This window comes from Cavia porcellus, unplaced genomic scaffold, assembly GCF_034190915.1.
Source record: "Cavia porcellus strain 051 isolate PalLab524CR breed Dunkin Hartley unplaced genomic scaffold, mCavPor4.1 scaffold_22, whole genome shotgun sequence".
NCBI classification, from domain to species: domain Eukaryota; kingdom Metazoa; phylum Chordata; class Mammalia; order Rodentia; family Caviidae; genus Cavia; species Cavia porcellus.
Window position 1 is genome coordinate 21,684,747 of NW_026947505.1, and position 17,540 is coordinate 21,702,286.

At 38.7% G+C, this 17,540-nt stretch overlaps 1 protein-coding gene across 15 annotated transcripts in view; it reads right to left on the reverse strand.

The window, feature by feature from the left end:
- The window catches only part of Syne1 (spectrin repeat containing nuclear envelope protein 1), a 430,253-nt gene that overhangs the window by 205,968 nt on the left and 206,745 nt on the right, over nucleotides 1–17,540 (reverse strand). For all 15 annotated transcript variants that reach the window (XM_063233318.1, XM_023564552.2, XM_013151061.3 and 12 more), the window contains 7 exons: nucleotides 16,876–17,167; nucleotides 15,492–15,664; nucleotides 11,934–12,243; nucleotides 10,609–10,773; nucleotides 7,049–7,405; nucleotides 3,285–3,421; nucleotides 2,231–2,408 (listed from right to left, as the gene is read on the reverse strand). In XM_063233318.1, coding sequence (XP_063089388.1) covers nucleotides 2,231–2,408; nucleotides 3,285–3,421; nucleotides 7,049–7,405; nucleotides 10,609–10,773; nucleotides 11,934–12,243; nucleotides 15,492–15,664; nucleotides 16,876–17,167 — 1,612 coding nt within the window. The remainder of the gene's footprint in view (nucleotides 1–2,230; nucleotides 2,409–3,284; nucleotides 3,422–7,048; nucleotides 7,406–10,608; nucleotides 10,774–11,933; nucleotides 12,244–15,491; nucleotides 15,665–16,875; nucleotides 17,168–17,540) is intronic.

Below are 17,540 nucleotides of genomic sequence, written 5' to 3' on the forward strand. Positions count from 1 at the left end.
CCTCCCTTTAACTGTAAGAGGGCTGCCACTCCCTAGGACCACGGGAGTGTAGCATCCGCACCACCTCTCTGTCCTCCTCTTGCACAGGATGAGGATGTTTACAAAGTGAGGCTCCTGGACCCCTGTCAAGTCACTTCATCAAACTTCTAAACTTCTCAAGTTGACACAGTGTATCAACCATCACAAAGGGCAAATAATTGGCATACTGCTAAAGTATAATTAAAAAATGTACTTCCCTCATCAACTGGCAAGGTGCAAAGGTATAATCTTTCTCTAGATACACAGGCAGATTTTATATTCTACAGTCAATGTCCATTAATTTTTCATGTATCCAAGAAGAAAATATAGAAAATTTAAACTCAAGATTATTAATTTACTATTTTCTCTGTCTCTCGCTGTCTCATACTGAGGACTGAACCTTTCAGAATTATTCTGTCTCTCTGTCCCTGTCTCTCTGTCTCTCTGTCTCTCTCTCATTCTCAATGGGGACTGAATCTAGAGCTTTCACACTAATATACATCTCCAGTCTTTTTTTCCTTTTGAAATAAGGTCTTGCTAGGTGGATCAATGGCCTAGGCTGTGCTCAAACATTCAATCTCCTACTTCAGGGTCCCAAAATGTTGGGACTGTGGGTCACCAGGCCCAGCTACTCAAGGTTATTTATTCACAGGAAACAGAAGCATAGATATTTAGCTTGCGGATCTTGATTAAGGAAAGTTGAGATGGTTTTGATGTGGTTTGTCCCACAAGAAGTCATGTGTTGCAAGCTTGGCCCTCACTGTGGCCATGGTAAGAGGTGGAGCTTAAAGGAACATCTTGAGGTCACAGGGGACTGGACCTTGAGGAACTGTTTGTTTCCACAAGAAGATTCTTCTAAAGGAAAATCGGGTCACTTCTTAGCTGTTTGGCTTTCTGTCTGGTGATGTATCTTGTTCTTCTCACAAGTACTCCTGCCACTATGGTGTCATCCACTAGAAGAGCCTCACTACAGGTGAGTTCATGCCAGTGCCATGCCTTTGAAACTTCCAAACTGTGAGCTAAATGCACCTCTTTTCCTTATAAAGTAGCCTCACTTGGGTATTTTGTTATAGTCATGAAAATGTACTATATAGAACCTCTCCAGGACATCTATTTTAATAGATGACTATCTTGTACATGGAACTTGGCTGAGGGTCAGAGGAAAGGCTGTGCTCAAAAATAGTACAGAGTTTCTGCAACAGAAATAAATTGGTAGTTGAAATTCTGAAATTCTGTTCATTAGCCTGGAGCAAAACAGGAAGGATCTTAAGTGGAGCAAATTTTCAAAGCAAGAGTTATTCCATTATACTGTGAACCAAGAATACAAAACAAAAGAAAGAAAGAAAGAAAGAAAGAAACAAAGAAAGGGATACAGACAATTCTATTTTGGAGATTGATGCTATTTGAGAAACTTCATACAGAAGCACTTATACATAGTTTAAAGCATATGCTCTTAGCGAAAAATTCAGATTTCATAATCACTCGAGTGCTAGCCTATGAAATAATAGTCATGTAAACAAACTGATAACACCACAGTATCTAAAATGTTGGAGTTGAAGGTGGTGTGTGAAAGAGCACCACAAAGTGGCATTTGGTGAGGGAAAGGTTAGGAAAAAAAATCCCCAAACAAATAAGTAAACATAAAACCTGGCTGAAACTCTAGCTATTTTACACATGAACTCTTGGACTTTGTTATAATTCTTCTACTTATATGTGTCTGGAACTAATAATTTTAAACACTTAATATGGCCAAATTAAAATTAAATGAGAATGCCTACTTTAGAGTGCCTGGGCACAGTGCTTCCTATGTAAAATAGCTTTTCCATAAAAACCTTTATTAATACCTAAAATAGCATGTGTTTATGCATATGAATGGATTTCTTTTCAATTGTTTCAGTGGGGAATTTGTTTGAAATTTAATTTTAAAAACTCATATTACTGCACTTACAAAGATTTAGAGCAGTGATGTGAACCTTGTAGAGATACGTACCTAACCTGCAACCCAAAACTCACTTATTTATTGCAAAATGTCAACACTGTCATTAAACCTGAATGCTGAGGATTTAGTTTAGAGAAAACAACTCATACATTAACATTATTTGTCTTAAAAGAAATACATATAACACGTGTCATAGGTTCACCATTACTGATCAAAGGGAGTCTTTTAACCTACTCCAGCACTTTTATTAGAATTAATTGATAAAATTCTTACCTGTATTTTCTGCAGACTTGCGGAAACTTCAGTAATATTTTGAGGTATATCAAAACATTTGGCAGTAGTGATTTTTGCATTAACCAACCACTGCTGAAAATCCCTGAAGGCTTTTCGAAATCTTTGCTGTAAAATCTGTTCTTTACTCTGGCAGCCCTTGGATGCTTGCAAACAGAGACTGAAAAAGTTATTTGAACATTCAGTGAAAGGAAAAAAATGATAAAGTTGGTTAAGTTTGACAGAATCGGCAGTTCTCAGAGTGTACATTGGCCACATTTAGTTATACATTAATACCGAATGAATCAGTATTATTATTGAAGATTAATATTATTCAACAGCAATTAATATTATTCAATAATATTATTAGTTGTTAATTATTATTCAGCGATAGGGCCAGGAATTTAGCTCAGTCGTATGAGCGCCTGCCTGGCAAGCACAAAGTCATGAGTTCAATCCCCAGTACTAAAATAAATAAATAAATAAATATTCAGCAATAATGTTATTATTGAAAATTTTAAAATGTCTCTAGCATCTACTTGATTTGATCCTTAATTTCCTTCCTCTCTTCCTTTCTTCCTCCTTCCCTTGTTTCTTTCTTTTCTTTTCTTTTTCCTTTCCCTTCCCTTCCCTTCTCTTCCCTCTCTTTCCCTCTCCTCAGTTCAGAAGTTTCTTCTCTTCTCTCCCATTCGTCCTCTCCTCTCCACTCCTCTCCTCTTTTATATTCTTTCATTTTCTTTTCTTTGCAAAGAGGTCTCTTGTGCCCTATGTAGCGCAGGCTGGCCTCACACTCATGAGTTCAACTGATCACTATCTCCCGCAGTCTCCCAAGTAGCTGACCGACAGTCAAGTTGCACTTTGGCCTTCTTAGCTTCTCCTTTACATGGAAGTATTCTGATGTTGGATGCAGTAGCACCTGTAGTTTCAGCTACTTTTGAGGGGAGACTACTTAATCCCAGAAGTTTAAGCCCAGCTTGAATAACACAGTAAGACCCTACCTCTTAAAAAATATTTTAAAAAGGAAAATATTTGGAACATCAAGAAAGTTTATGCTTACCAATTATATTCTTTAATCAAGCCAGAAACTTTTCCACTGTATGTACTCAGGTCTCTAGAAAATCGACAAAGTTCATTCAGCTGAGACTTGAGATCCTCTGTTGTAGGCTCTGCTTTTTGTAGTGCATCCAAGATCTCCTAACAGAATAACAAAGAGAACCAGGCATTTAAATATACTCAAAAATACAGGCATAAACCACATTACAAATTATTACTGAAGGGTGAACTGTCAGTTCAGTGAAGAAAGGCAGGCCTATTTTCAGGATTCCCCTTCATACATAATTAGCTTTTTGTTAATTTTTATTCCTTTCTAGCCACAAGTAGACACTCCAGTATTAAATGTAGTCAAATGATTAGTAGACAGATGAAGTGAGATAACAAAAAGAAGAAAAAATTTCCTGTGTTGTTTAAAAGCAGCCTGACTGGCCATAATGAGATACATACACTGTTTAAAGGTGAAGAAAAATCAAAGAAAAGTAACACTTATTTTGGATTAACGACATACATAGCAATTGATTTCATATAGTATATGTATGCAGTTATCTCTGCCAGAATTTCTTATAACCAAAAGATCTGATTTAACTAGTAGTTCATTCATTTCATAATTTAATTCATATGGTCATCAAATATTTGTTAAATGTCAGCCATATGGTAAGCATTTTGCTGGACTCTGGGAATACCCTCCTTCCTCAGTGAACACAGGTATAATTCTCATTCTTGTAGAGCTCACAATTCAATTGCCAACAAGCACGAATAATCATGGTATTGTATGTACAGAATTCAAGATAAAGTTTTAGGGCTTGACAAGGACATCTCTGAAATCAAAGCCATGGTCAACTGTGTCACACCATTCCTGCAGGACTGTCACGTGGCGCAAATGAGGTCATGCCTGTCAAATACTCAGCACAAACACACTTTGGCTCACTGATGAATGCTAAATTAGTAAAATCAATCAGAAAATGATTTCCAGGCATTTGATACCGTGTAGAGAGTGGTATCACTAAAGTAAAATAAGAAAAATAGAGCACACAAATAGCTGTTGTAGAGCTATAGGTATTTTTAGAGATATTTACTGAGAGGTAGCCGAGATTTATGTAGAAGTTATCCCTTGTCAATCAAACAGGTCTGTCAGGCACCCACATCCTAGTAAGTGGTCCCACTGTTCTCCTGTTGATGTCAATCAGACTGCGCAGCATCCTGGCTCCTCCCCCTGCCTCCCCTCCCACTCCATGCGGAGGACTCCCAGGTCTGGTCTGGCCTTTGTCTTGGCCCCTTGACCCACTTTCCCCTCTGCCTCTGACCGCATTTACATCTTCACCCTTTCTTTCTAGGATGACACACTGTCCTGATTTGCTTCCTGTTCTGTGGTTTCTCTCTTACATTTTTCCGTTCTCCCAAGCTGGCCTTTCACGCAGTCGCCCTTCTTCAGTAGCTCAAGCATTGGCTCCTAGAAGGATTCTCGGCCTTCTTCCAGCCACAGCTGGGGACGTACAACTCTGTGGGCCCTTTTCTCAGCCAGGGTCCTCACTGGTTTCCTACTTTTTTGTTTTCCCACTCAAACTGTGACTGTGAGAGCAGAGCCGAGGTTCTCTTGCTCTGTTTTCTCTTTATATAACCAAGTCTCCGACTGAAGGCCGTGAAGGAGTTTTATTTACAGTCCTGGAAGGTACCTGTAACTAGACTGTTTTTCTTTAAAATCCCAAGTGATATACTGGGAACAAGCATTTTACACCATGCTGATCTTTTTTTTTTAAAGGAGAACATTGTAAGAACTAAAGAAACTAATTACCTACTAAAAAGTAAAAACACATTCAAGTTGGTCACTTATAAACTGGCTAACATTAAAAGTGAAAAAAAATGGTCCAAAACTTTACATTAAAAAATTCCCATGACTCTGTCCTAAATGAAAGTATCTTTGTAGAGCTTTTCATTCTATAAATGTTATACTGCATTATGATTCAGTTAGTCCTAGAATGCATATATTTTAATACATAAAGAGATCTGCTATATTTCAACAATAGTAATCCAATAGATGTTAAAATAAATGACTTTTGCAAATGCATTGAACAAGGTGTTTTGCATCATTCTGTTATGCAGTTTATAAATCACTGATTTTTATTTTTTAAAAGACTTCTAGAGTACCATTTAACTGCAAAAGGTAAATACTTGTGAGGGTTGGTGATTAGCATATGCAATGACAAGGCCTCCCTCAACGGCAAAATTGTCATAAGAACCTTAGCAAAGCCAGGCTTTATAACATCTCCCTAAACATTCATTATATTTTAAGTATGATCTCCATTTTAAATAAAATGCCATTATTAGAAATAAAGTATGAATATTGATTGGTAATGTGTTATTCTCCTCAAAAACATTTGCCCTGGAGGCTGGTGCAGGTGAGGACATAAGCAAAGGTTCTCTTCTATGAGTTGCAAGGACAACTGAAAACCATATTTGCTATGGTGCTGTCACGTGTTTTGTGACCCTCATCTATTATTTCCTGTAAGCAAAGTAAGCAGTAACTGTAGCTGAGAACGGTAACGTAGTCTAGGGGCAATCAAGTCTTTCTTTTTAAAAAATGCACTTGTTAATGAAATGGAGAGAAAGGCAAACAAAAGGGAACCAAATAATTGATTTTATCTCATAGTCAGATCACATGAAACAATTACGAACGCCTTTGTCTCTGTTCTACAGACCTAGCTGCTTATGCTTTACCCTTGTGCATAAAGCATCAAGAAACGCATCGAAACAAGCAAAGAAAAACTAAACCAACCAAACAAACAAAACCCCTGGAAACACTATAGATAAATAGCGTGAGAAGATGATTATAAAGTTACATTTTATGGTTTGCTGTATCTAGTTCTACTATTTCACTCAAAACACGGCAAAGCTAGAAATACTCCCGGACTTTCTTACTGGCTGGAGCTATTTTTAAATGGTTGTAACATAAATAGAAGCAGAGAAGTTTACTTTACTAAACTGCTTTTTGAGAACAGCCATGACTCAGAGCAGTACAAAACAGCAAATATTGAAGAAACTTTCAAAGTTTTCTAACCAATGCTAAAAGAAAGGAAAAATGTTTTAAGTTTCTACCCATTCTTCATAATGCTTTTTTTGCTTCTCTTTCTCATATTCTGAAAGAGTTGTTATTGAAAGAAAGAAAGAAAGAAAGAAAGAAAGAAAGAAAGAAAAAGAAAGAAAGAAAGGGTCAGGAAGGCATCCAACAAGCATGACCGTGCTGTTGTATTAATGCATGTTAACTGGCTAATTCAAGTCCATCTGTCAAAAGCACACAGACGAGAGACAATCAGGCTGAAAACTATTAATTGTGCTTTAGTATGTCACCAAATGTGTGTTTCACAGCTACAAATTCAATCTTTTATGTGTTTGAAATAGTTAATTGGCAAGAAAACAGCTATGACTCTCCGTCTATTTATTTCTCTGCCCACAGGCCACTGTTTTCACTGTGAATGGCTCAATGCAGTATTACAAGCTCTTACACCATAAGAAGGAGAGGAAAAAGTCTAGATCAACAATAATGTTTTCTTCAGGATATAATAATTCCTTTTCTCCCACATGTTAACTTTTACCAAAGTTCGATTTATGAGAAACGGAAAAAGGTCAGCCTTGCAGATTTCATCAGATAAATACTTCTTCCAAGTCTGGACTTTGTATGTTTCTAGTTGGCAAAGACTTTTTAAAACAACCATGAGAAGGGAAAATTTTTTTCTAGCATAACCACCAACAGAAAAGAGGAAGCCAACTTACTTGCCCTGCGTGCCAGGATTCCACTAACTCAGTATCCGTGTTCTTGCCTTCCAGGAGGGCCAGCTGCTGAGTCCAGGTTTTCAGAAGGGCACCGAATTGTCCCAGGGCCTGCTCGAGCTGGGCCACTTGGCCTGAGAACTCCTGCTCCGAAAGGGCCATCTGACTGACCAGGTCCTCCAGGCTGCTCTGTGTTCGGAATATGCTGTCTTCCCACTGCTTCCAGTCGGCGCGCAGGGCCTGCATCTCCGTGTGCAGGAGCTCACACCCACTGGCAGCTGTGTGCTGCTTCACTCCGGGGGCCAGCGATTCCACTCGGGCCAGGCGGCCTGCTCCTAGCTCTCTGGAATCTATCAGCTCCTGTAATGGAATATCGCCATGGAAACCAAGGAGGCCGTGAGTCACTGGGCTGCAAGTTTTCAAATGTGTGCAATGAGGATTCCCTCCAGCTCGGAACTGTAAGCAAGTGTGCGCAAGGAAGCAGGGTCCACACAGCCATCCACCCCCAAGTTACAATAGCAGGAAATTAACGCTGTGAGCACCCAGGTTTGTGGCATGATATCCCAGGAAGCTGCAGCACGAGACGGAGCAGCAGGCACCGTGGCCCCATGCCATGTTGGAGTATGTGGGAAAGTCTTGGGAGTGACTTCAGTGTGTGCCCGTGGTGTGGTGTGCTGCACCTGTAAATAAACAAATTTGTATCTCCTCCTAAGTGGAAGGACTCGTGAATAAGGGTCACTGAACTCTGTTCTGCTCATCATCTCCACCAATTACTACGTCTTCTACAGGGTGGTGGCTTAAAACTACACTTTTCTGTCAGAAGCAAACCGACCCATCACAATAGAAGAATGAGATTTCCTCAATTCTAAATACTTTAGTGTTTCAATAAACATTTTGTTAGCAACTAAAATGAATAATTTACGGACCGAATTCATTAAAATTTAACCTGTAGACCGGGTTAATCTGTAAACTGGGTTCATGTATGACTATTATATTTACCTTTAAAAAATTTCTTATAAATTTAGCAATTTAGATTCTGTTTTTAGTCTGGAGGCACACTTGCTAGAGAGGACAATAAGATAAAATGTACATTGGTAAGTAGGAAAACAGTGCATTTCTTTCTGAGAATAGAATTCTTAGACTGAAATTTTTCTTGCTGAAATAGTCAACTGTTATTCACATATTTATGTATCTATTGCTAAAGCTAGGAATTTTTTATCATTGGAATATAAAATTATGATACTATTTCCGGATTAAATAGAAGGACATGGTGACTTTGAAAAAAATTTTTTTAATTTTTTTTAGGAACATGTTTGGGAAATGGTGACTTTTAGAGAAAAAAACTTCAAGAAGAAAATCGATTAGTAATTAAATGAAAAATTTGGATAAGAACTGTAAATGTTTCATAAATTATATTAGGAATGGAGATATCTCAACTGGTTTTTATAATATGTTGCATTTCGTTTAATTAGATTAAAATAAATGTACAATCTCATAATTATATACAACAGAGCCAAATTGCAGTGCCCATCATTTGAAAGTAGTCCAAAGTTCAATCACAAAGGATGTAATTTTACATATATATATCATTATACACAGTAGAATTTAATACACATTGTTAACCTCCTTCAGCAGCAGGATTCTAAAACCCATCTATCATTACATATAGTAATTAGTGAATTGATACAGAAAATTATAGCTTTTAAAAAGTGATGCACTTCACAAATCAATTTAAATTTTGATTCTATGCCTTAATGAGTGATTTTGAATTTGGAATTCGTGATGTGTAAACTATCAAAATGCTTACCAGAATACTCTTGTGTCTTAGCCCAGTTTTCTTTGGCATGAAAGTGAGTCAATATTTATAATCACTAATTCTACTCATTTGTATTTTGAATGAAAGCATCATTATTATGACGTATTTCAAAATGACTTATACATATATTTTCTTATCCTGTAGTTAAACTCTTTCAGAATATTATCTACATTCTCATGAACAGAAGTATTCATGTCTTAACCCAAATACATATCAAGCTTTAGAGTTGCTTCTGCTGAGTGGTTATTCCTGGGGTCAGGGCTGCCCTGAGGTCTCAAGAAAAAGGACATGCTTTCTGTATTTCTTCCAAGGTTGTCTATTACCAGCCTATATTCAGGCTGGACCTGAATTTCAAAGGGGCAGCCTCTCACCAGCTTTACTTTCTTCTTCCTAAATTTCAATTGCTTTTCTTCGATTCCTTCTCTACTTATATTTCTGTTCTTCAGAAGCACTTCATGAAGCCTTTTCTGAGACAGAGAGAACACTGGCAACCCAAATAGCTTTTGTAGGGTAATTACCTTACTTTCTCAAATTAACTTTGTGAGCCTCAGTCCATCCTTGCTATCTCTTCCTCCCGCCTCCAGTCCCCAGCATCCCCTCCTAAGCCATGGAATTTGGTCCTCTCACCCCTGGCTATGGAAATGACTCTCAGGGTGGTTGCCAAAGAGCTAAGTGTCATTTCTCTGTCTTCCTCTTAACAGCGGCCCTTTTTGCATCTGTAACGGCACCAACTTCTCCATCTGGGCCTTGGTGGCATCATCTTAGCCTCCTTTAGTTATCTCTTCTCTCCTTTTTCTTTCTCTCTTGCAACTGTTATTCTTTGGTAGTTTTTAAATCTTGATAGTGCCCAGTGTCTAGCTCTGTGCTCACCATGCTGTTTGCTATCTACATTGGCCTTAGTTTCATTCACTCTGAGGGCTTCAATAATGAGCTACTCAGATAATATTTAATACTACATCTTTAGTAAAGCTTTCTAACCTGGAAAGTACCCTGAGTATTCAACTGCCTCATAGCCCTTACTCCTAAAGCCAGGGCCATCTGTTCACACTTGAACTCCCGTTTGTCCTTCTACCAGAAGGTTCCTCGGCATGCACTTATTTTCCTCAGGTGGTGATAGCTTTATTGACTCTGGTTAAAGACTTGATGTTCACCTTTGACCTCTCCTCACCTTGTCACCTTTTGGCCAATGAATTCCTTATTTGCTAAATTCACAGGGTTTCTTTGTTTAGTGTGCTGTGTGGCAGGTAAAATTATAAATATTGCATATGCATGATCTACTTATCCTTCAAGCAACTCTCTGGAAGGTTTTATTTTAATTCCTTTTTAAGTTCTTCCAATTAATAGGTGAGGCTTGAAAACACTACCGGAAGTAACTTGCCCAAAGACACAGCTGGAAAATCGGCAGGGGCAAGATACACAATGGCTTCTCTCTGATTCCAGAGCCTGCACTGTATGAGTACCAGTGAGTTATCAGCCTAGCATCCTGGAATCTATGAAACCACAGCAACAATCACATTTGCACACAGAAAATATGGCGTCTTGCCCACAAACGCAAAGTTCTCTGAATTCTTTTATATAATCCTGTTTATGTTTAGAATTATTGAGGCATGTCTCAATAAAAAACAACTAAAACCAGAAAGGAAATGTTTCAGATGACAGAATCTTGTACACTGAATTCTTATCACAATCTGCAATCTGTACTCAAGAGCCCATTAAACAAGTGTGGTGTATCCATCTATTTTCTTACCTTGATTTTTAGCAACTTTTTCTGGGTGGCCGATGAATCCCCAGACATATCTGACCACCTCTGGAGTTCTTCCTTTGCTGAATGGAGCCAATCAGTGAATTCATGGACTGCGTCTAAATACATGAGATGGTCCTTCACAATCTCTTCCACTTTCCTCATTTTTTCCTAGTAAACACAAAAAAAGCTACTTTAACAATTATTACCAAGAATGTGACATCAGATGAGACAATGGGCCTGACAGAGGTCACTTAATGTAACTCAGAAGATTTACTTCTCATTCTTCAGTTTTCTCTGAGTTTAATACTTACAAACCATAAACCTTCAACTAAGGCTCTGAAGAAGTGACCACTTTTTCTTGCAAGTTTATTATTGTTAACATGAAAAGCTATGCCTAAAAAAGTTGGCTACTATCCTTGACAATCCACTTCATCACAATTACTAAAACTATTCTTGTTATTCAAGATATGATTTGTGTTAGGTTGGTGTAGAGCATTCTGTTTCGCCCTTTAAGCACATTTGCTCATTGAGTCCTGCACTTTTGTGACGCTTCTGAGACATGGATGCTAAAACTACCACCATCACCCAGGGAAGAACACACAAGTTTACAGAGGTAAGTAACATGCCCAAAGTCACAGATCTGAAAAGTTTCGAGGCTAGGATTCAAGCTTAGCTAAAAATAAAGATACACAAACATATTCGTTAATAATTGTAGTATCAGTAAGACAGAGTTCCCAGAAGCGAACCAAAACAGGAAAAAAACTAATACAATTCTCTCTTCATTTCTGTACCAGACACCACTATACAAAAGAAAAATCAGAGAATAGAATACATAAAATAGTTTATATTTGAAGACTAGGAAAAGATAGTTATTATTAAAATGGGAAGTGAACACATGACTGAAATCAGGGGGTTAAGTAAACTTTCATTTAATAAAACAAATGTGCAGCAAAAGAAAAGGAATTTAAACACTCATATTTGATGTTCTGGAATCTTACATAGAAATGAGATGAACTGGCTAACAAAGTAGAAAAGGGTAGAAAATAATAATTCTAAGATAGTGGAAAGAGAAAAAGATATCTGTTTTCATAAATATAGATCAGAAGCAATCTTTAATACCTAGCCACAAAATAAATCAAAACAAAAATAGTGTTAGAGCAGCCTGTTTTCCAATATTTAATCCGCACTCACTACATAGTTCAAGCTGGTTTTGAATTTGGGGTCCTTCTGCCTCAGCCTCCTGAGTGCTGGGATCATAGGTGTGTACCACTGCGCTCCACCCTTAGCCTGCTCTTTACCCAAATTTTTCTTGGACATAAAGCACTAACCTTGGCCACAGTCACGATATCATGGAACTGTGTCTTCAGTTCCTCTTGAGCTGTTTCCTTAAAGGACTCATCCTGAGTCTTCTCATAGAGCTCCCTGGACTTGGCGCACAGGCGGTACAGAGCTCCCGTGTGATCATCTGCCTCAGACATGATGGCCTGAAAATGGTCTAGCAGGGAAAACTTCTCCTTCAGGCCTGGCTGCAGCTGTAAAGGATGTTCTAGTTTTTCATCCACTGATTCCATCCACTGCTCCAGCTGGTGTTTCCTTTCAAGGTAGTCATTCCACTGGCTAAGCACAGACTCTAGAGTGCTAGAATTAATACCACACATTGTTAAATTGACTTAATTTAATACTGCTGCCAGAACTCAGTCATAAGGTCACTACATCCTGGGGTTAGGGATGTGGCTCAGAGGTAGAGGGCTTGTCTGGCATGCATGGAGCCCTGGGGTCCATCTCCAGCACTACCAAACCCCCAGGCAAACCAAAACAAAATCCTACAAAACCACTGCATTCTTATATTGCTTCAGTGAGTGTTACTGTAAGGGATGAAAATGTTATTTTGGGTACAGGAAGAACACAATTCTCCGATCTATTAAATCCAGAGCACAGTTCCTTCACCACACAGGGTAAATAAACACTAAAAGTTGAAGTAAATTGCTGTAGTCAGACACAAAGCTGGAGATCTGCCTTCTACACGCTAGGTGTCTTAAGAGGACAGATGTTGGGAGCAGCTGAAACTGGAAATCGAACACAAATGCAGGGCTGCTGCATGGCCAGGGCAAGATAAGATCACGGCTGAGTACAACCTGGCTCCAACTCCAATTAAATGTAGTGAAATTTGTTACTTGCGAAGTCCTTGAACCATTAAACCACTCCCAAGGTCTATTCAGTTTCCTATGTTGTTTGAAAAAAATAATAAATATAGTCTGCCCAGAGGCATTCCCTGTCTTAGTCACCAGAGTCCCCAAACTCTGCAGAGGGTTTTGATCCTCCCAGAACCATAAAATCATGCCACTTATCTCATTTATTTTAAGCCTTCACCGTATACTCATTTGGGAGACTGAGGATCTAGGCCAAGTCCTAGAAATTTGCATGCCACACTGTGAAAACTCAGCACTGGAAACATTAGTTAAGTTTCACATTGTATAAATATATATTCATTAGTAAGGTTGGTGGGATTAGCTTGTTTTATTAAAAATTAGATGGTTATTATATTTTGTCTACAGTTCAATATTTAAGATATTCTCCCTGAGTAATTTTCATTTAGTGCTACACACCTATACACACACACATTCACACACACACAAGCCCATGATTTGTATTATATGTGTGAATGGATGAAGGCTCAATATATTTATAATGTAAATATATATATATGTATATATATGCATACACGCACACACACATGATAGTGAAGTAACTAACTCTAGTTTTTCAGATACATGGAGCAAAGGTATTCCGGGCTGGCATTCAGAAAATTTGCCCAAAATTGAGCTTCATAAACTATTCTAAATCTATCTTCAGTGATTACGCTAACTACTCTCACATGAGTTAGGATTTGGTAAACAAACCTCCAACATTTGCTCAAATTGCTGCTTTGGCATTAAGAGGAACCCCAGCATACAACTTTAGAATCATGTTCTTTCCTAAAAGAATTTTTTAAATCTCGGAATCAATGTCACCTCTCCAGAAGCCACCAGACCCACATTCTTTTGCACCAACTCTGAGTCTTTTGAAAACTCTGAGTCACACAACCTGGGTCGGAGTTTTCTGGAATGTAACATCCTACCTATTCTAAGCTCTGACCCATTACAGGACAAAATCTATTTTCTTTTGTTTCATTATTTTAGAACAATATTTTGCATACTGCTACTGCTGAATATTTAGTTGTCAAATTTAATTTCTTGCAGAAATGGGAGCATCAAAGATCTAAATCTGATTATCACATTTGAAGTTTTGTTCTGGTATCTGCGAAGTATTTGCTCACAGTCCTATAAAATTTTGTCAAGCTGTCCTATTGCTAAATGTTGAAAGTTTAGCTGGTGCTCAAGAGGTTGCCATAGAATGAGACTGCAGGATTTGACCTTTTCCTTGCTGACCATTAGGAGTTATTACTAAGAAGCAAGGTACTGCTTACTTTGCAAATCACTTCTTGTGCTCTATATTAAAGAGAAAAAACCAAAACCATGTAGTTTTTATGTGTAACTGCTGCCTACTGGTGACATTGCAATGGGTGGCTGTGTGATTATGGTTTTGCTTTCTTCCATTAGTCCACTCAATTATCATTATTTGGGCACTCATTTCTTACATGACCTGATAGCATAAGTGACCTCCAGAATATGAGTCCTGGGGTGTGTTTTAATATCATTCTAATTTATGATCATTTGTCCAATAAACCAGCCAAGTTATTCGTAGACACTCTGATGGGGGAGGGTGAAAATCCTCCACTCATAAATACAATGATAGCAACACATGGTGTACTAATCAAATTTGTCCAAGTTCTCCTTACTTCAACAGCATCTCTCTCTCTCTCTTTCTTTCCTATCTTTTTCCTCTTATTTAAATTAAAACATATTTTACATAAAAAATTCAAATTCTATATATTAAAGCTTAATGTGATATATCAAAACATATGGACATAGTTCAGTGTTAAAATCAGGTTCAATTTATCTATTGCAAACATTTATCACCTTTTTACAGTGAACACTTCTAATATACTTTCTTCTGTCTTTCTGAATGTACACTATATCACTGTTCTCTTTAGTCACCTTAATATGCATTCCAGGGTTTCTTACTCCTAATTGTAACTTGACATCCATCCATTCTCCCTCTCTCTCTGTCCCTGCTCTCCCCAGGCTCTGGCAACTACCACTGTAAACTCTACTTACATTATCTACAAGATGAACTTTCTAGTATCCACACGTGAGCGAGATTGTATAACACTACAAAAACTCTAATGGTGTCTGCATGGGATGATTTTTGGTGGTGTGAAAATGTTCCACACTTTATAGGATGTGAACTTTCTGTGCCACTACTGTATTTCATGCAATCCCAATGTGAGTGATCTCACTTTTAGGTAAACAACAGATTTATACTTAAGCTCAACAGCTTCCAACAATGCATGTCCCACATGTTTCTTTAAAAAGTTATTTTTTTTTTTTGTACCACGGATTGAACTCATGACCTTGCACTTGCCAAGCAGGCACTTTCCCCGCTGAGCTAAACCCTCTAAAAAGTTAAATATTATTAAAGAACCACATATTCTTGCTTAATGACTTAAAATGAAGCGTATGCTTGAGCCCATAGTATGGGCAAGATTCCCTGAGGGATGTTAATAGGGAGATGTAAATATTAAAAAAAAAAAAAAAGCAGAAATCCAAGCAAACTAATAAACAAAAACAGCCTTTACGCCTTGGGGAATGCAATGTAGGTAGGGGCAGGCATGCATACGGTATGCTAACAATAGCACGCTTGGTCACTTTACCCTAGGGCACCTCAGCATGGGTTCATTATTTTACCAAGCCAGTGGGTTTTATTTGGGCAAATAAACTCCATACCTCTGAGCATGCACAGAGGTGCTCACAACATCGGCCCACGTGTTCTTAAGGGTCTGCAACTGTGCTTGAATTGCCTTCTGACCTTCTTTGCTGCTGCTTCTAATGGCCTGTTCCCCTTTGCCAATGGCCATGTTCAACTTGACCTCTCCTTCACCTTTCATCAAGAGAATATCCTGGGAAGGGAGAAAGAATATCTGTAAGTAGGAGCATAACAAGATTCTGCTGTTTTTTTAAAAAAGTTATTTTCTCATGAAAATAAAAGAAATGAATATCTTACCATCAAAAATATCAACAAGCTCTGGGCCCTGCTACAATAACACATTTCACTTCAAAGTTAGATACCAGAGAGTCCAGGAGACAAATGTGAACTTTAATTTAAATTCTTAGAAAACACTGATCTGTAGCCCAGAAATGATAGTTGCACTGATTGGTTTCAAAGAGTGAAAAGAAATTATTTTGAAAATGAAGACATGACTGTCAACACCCTAACCTTCCCATACATTCAATGCTAGACTGATTCCTACTTTTTAAGGTGACTATTATAGCTTGTGTATAGATGTGCCCCCTGCTCCAAACCTCATGCAGTCATAACAAGAGATTTTCAGAGGTGACTGAAAAGGTGGATCTAGAGTGTGTGGTGCTGGGATCAAGGGTGCATGATTAGTTTGGCACAGTTCTGGCTAGTATCAAGGATATCAGTGTTATACCCGCCCTAGGGCGAGTAGCTACATACAATATAAGGGACAGAAAGTGGGCTGATGTACTCTCACCTGCCTGCTTGCCAAAGACTGCTTCTCCTTTGTGATGTCCCTCTACCATGCTGTCCTGTGTTGGAGTCATTCAACTATGGACTGAAGCCTCTACAAATTCTAAGCCAAATAAACCTTTCCTCTTTAACTTTGGGTGTTGGATATTTCATTTCAGTGAGGGAAAAAGTAGCTAAGACAGTGATCTAAGTCACCTCCAGTCTGGATTAGTGGTTTCTTGTATGTACAGCCTTGTTTGCTTCCATCATGGTCCCTATCTATATCCGCACTGAAAATTCTGATTTATATGTTGGTCTCTCCTGTGAGACCGTGACCTGCTAGAAAATGAAGACTACCCATTACTTCTGCATTCCCAGCAATTTGTATAGTACTTGGACAGAGTAGGTATACTCGGTGTTTGCTGACTATTTAACTCAACTAAATTAAAAATAATTTTAAAGGCATTTGAACAAAATTGTTCCACTGCAAGAGAAAAATGTCTCCTATGTATCCTTTTTGATTGATTTCTCCATTTTGCCCGCAAAATCCTCACTTAAAGGCTACCAGAAAGATTAGCACAAACTCAAACCCCTGTGAATCTTTCTAGCAGTTGTGAGCAGCTGGCTGCTTACACATACCTGTATCTGTGACAGTCGCCTCTCCAAGGTCTCCTTGCTCCCAAGTGTGCTTTCTGCACAGGCCAGTCTGTCTTGGACTTCTCTCACTTGGGACCACATGTCCTGGAGTGCTTCCTCTAGTGCCTCGTGCTCCTGGAGGGCAAGCTGGCAGCCCCTCAGTCTCTCCTTGGTCATTCTGAGTAGGTTCTGGTAGCTGGTGAGGAGCTGGGAGCCCAAGCGACCACCCTGCCCTGGACCATGACCTTCTTCACTGAGAAGCTGCCCTCTCTGGGAAAGTTTATCAAGTGACTCTCTAAAAAAGAAACAGGAAAAAAATGAATTCTGACATTCCAGAGCACAGGAGAATGGCAGATGATTGTTGATACTGGAGCAGGAACCAGACAAAGGCTCGCAGCTGACATGCCTTTAAAATTAAGATGCTGGGAACCAGGCTGGATTCTGGTGTGTGTTCTCTTATGGGCTCGCTTAATGGTTGCTGATAGAAATGATTCAACCCATGCTGTGTTTGGGTCCATATAGCAGTGAAGGAGCTGACCACCTCACTGAGAATTCAGCTCGAAGAGGGGCCCTCCTTCTTCCCCAGGCTCATTCCTAGCATCTCTCCATTCCTATCAAGTGTTCTATTTATGACAAGCTCCCCACAATTCCTAAAATACTCTGCTACT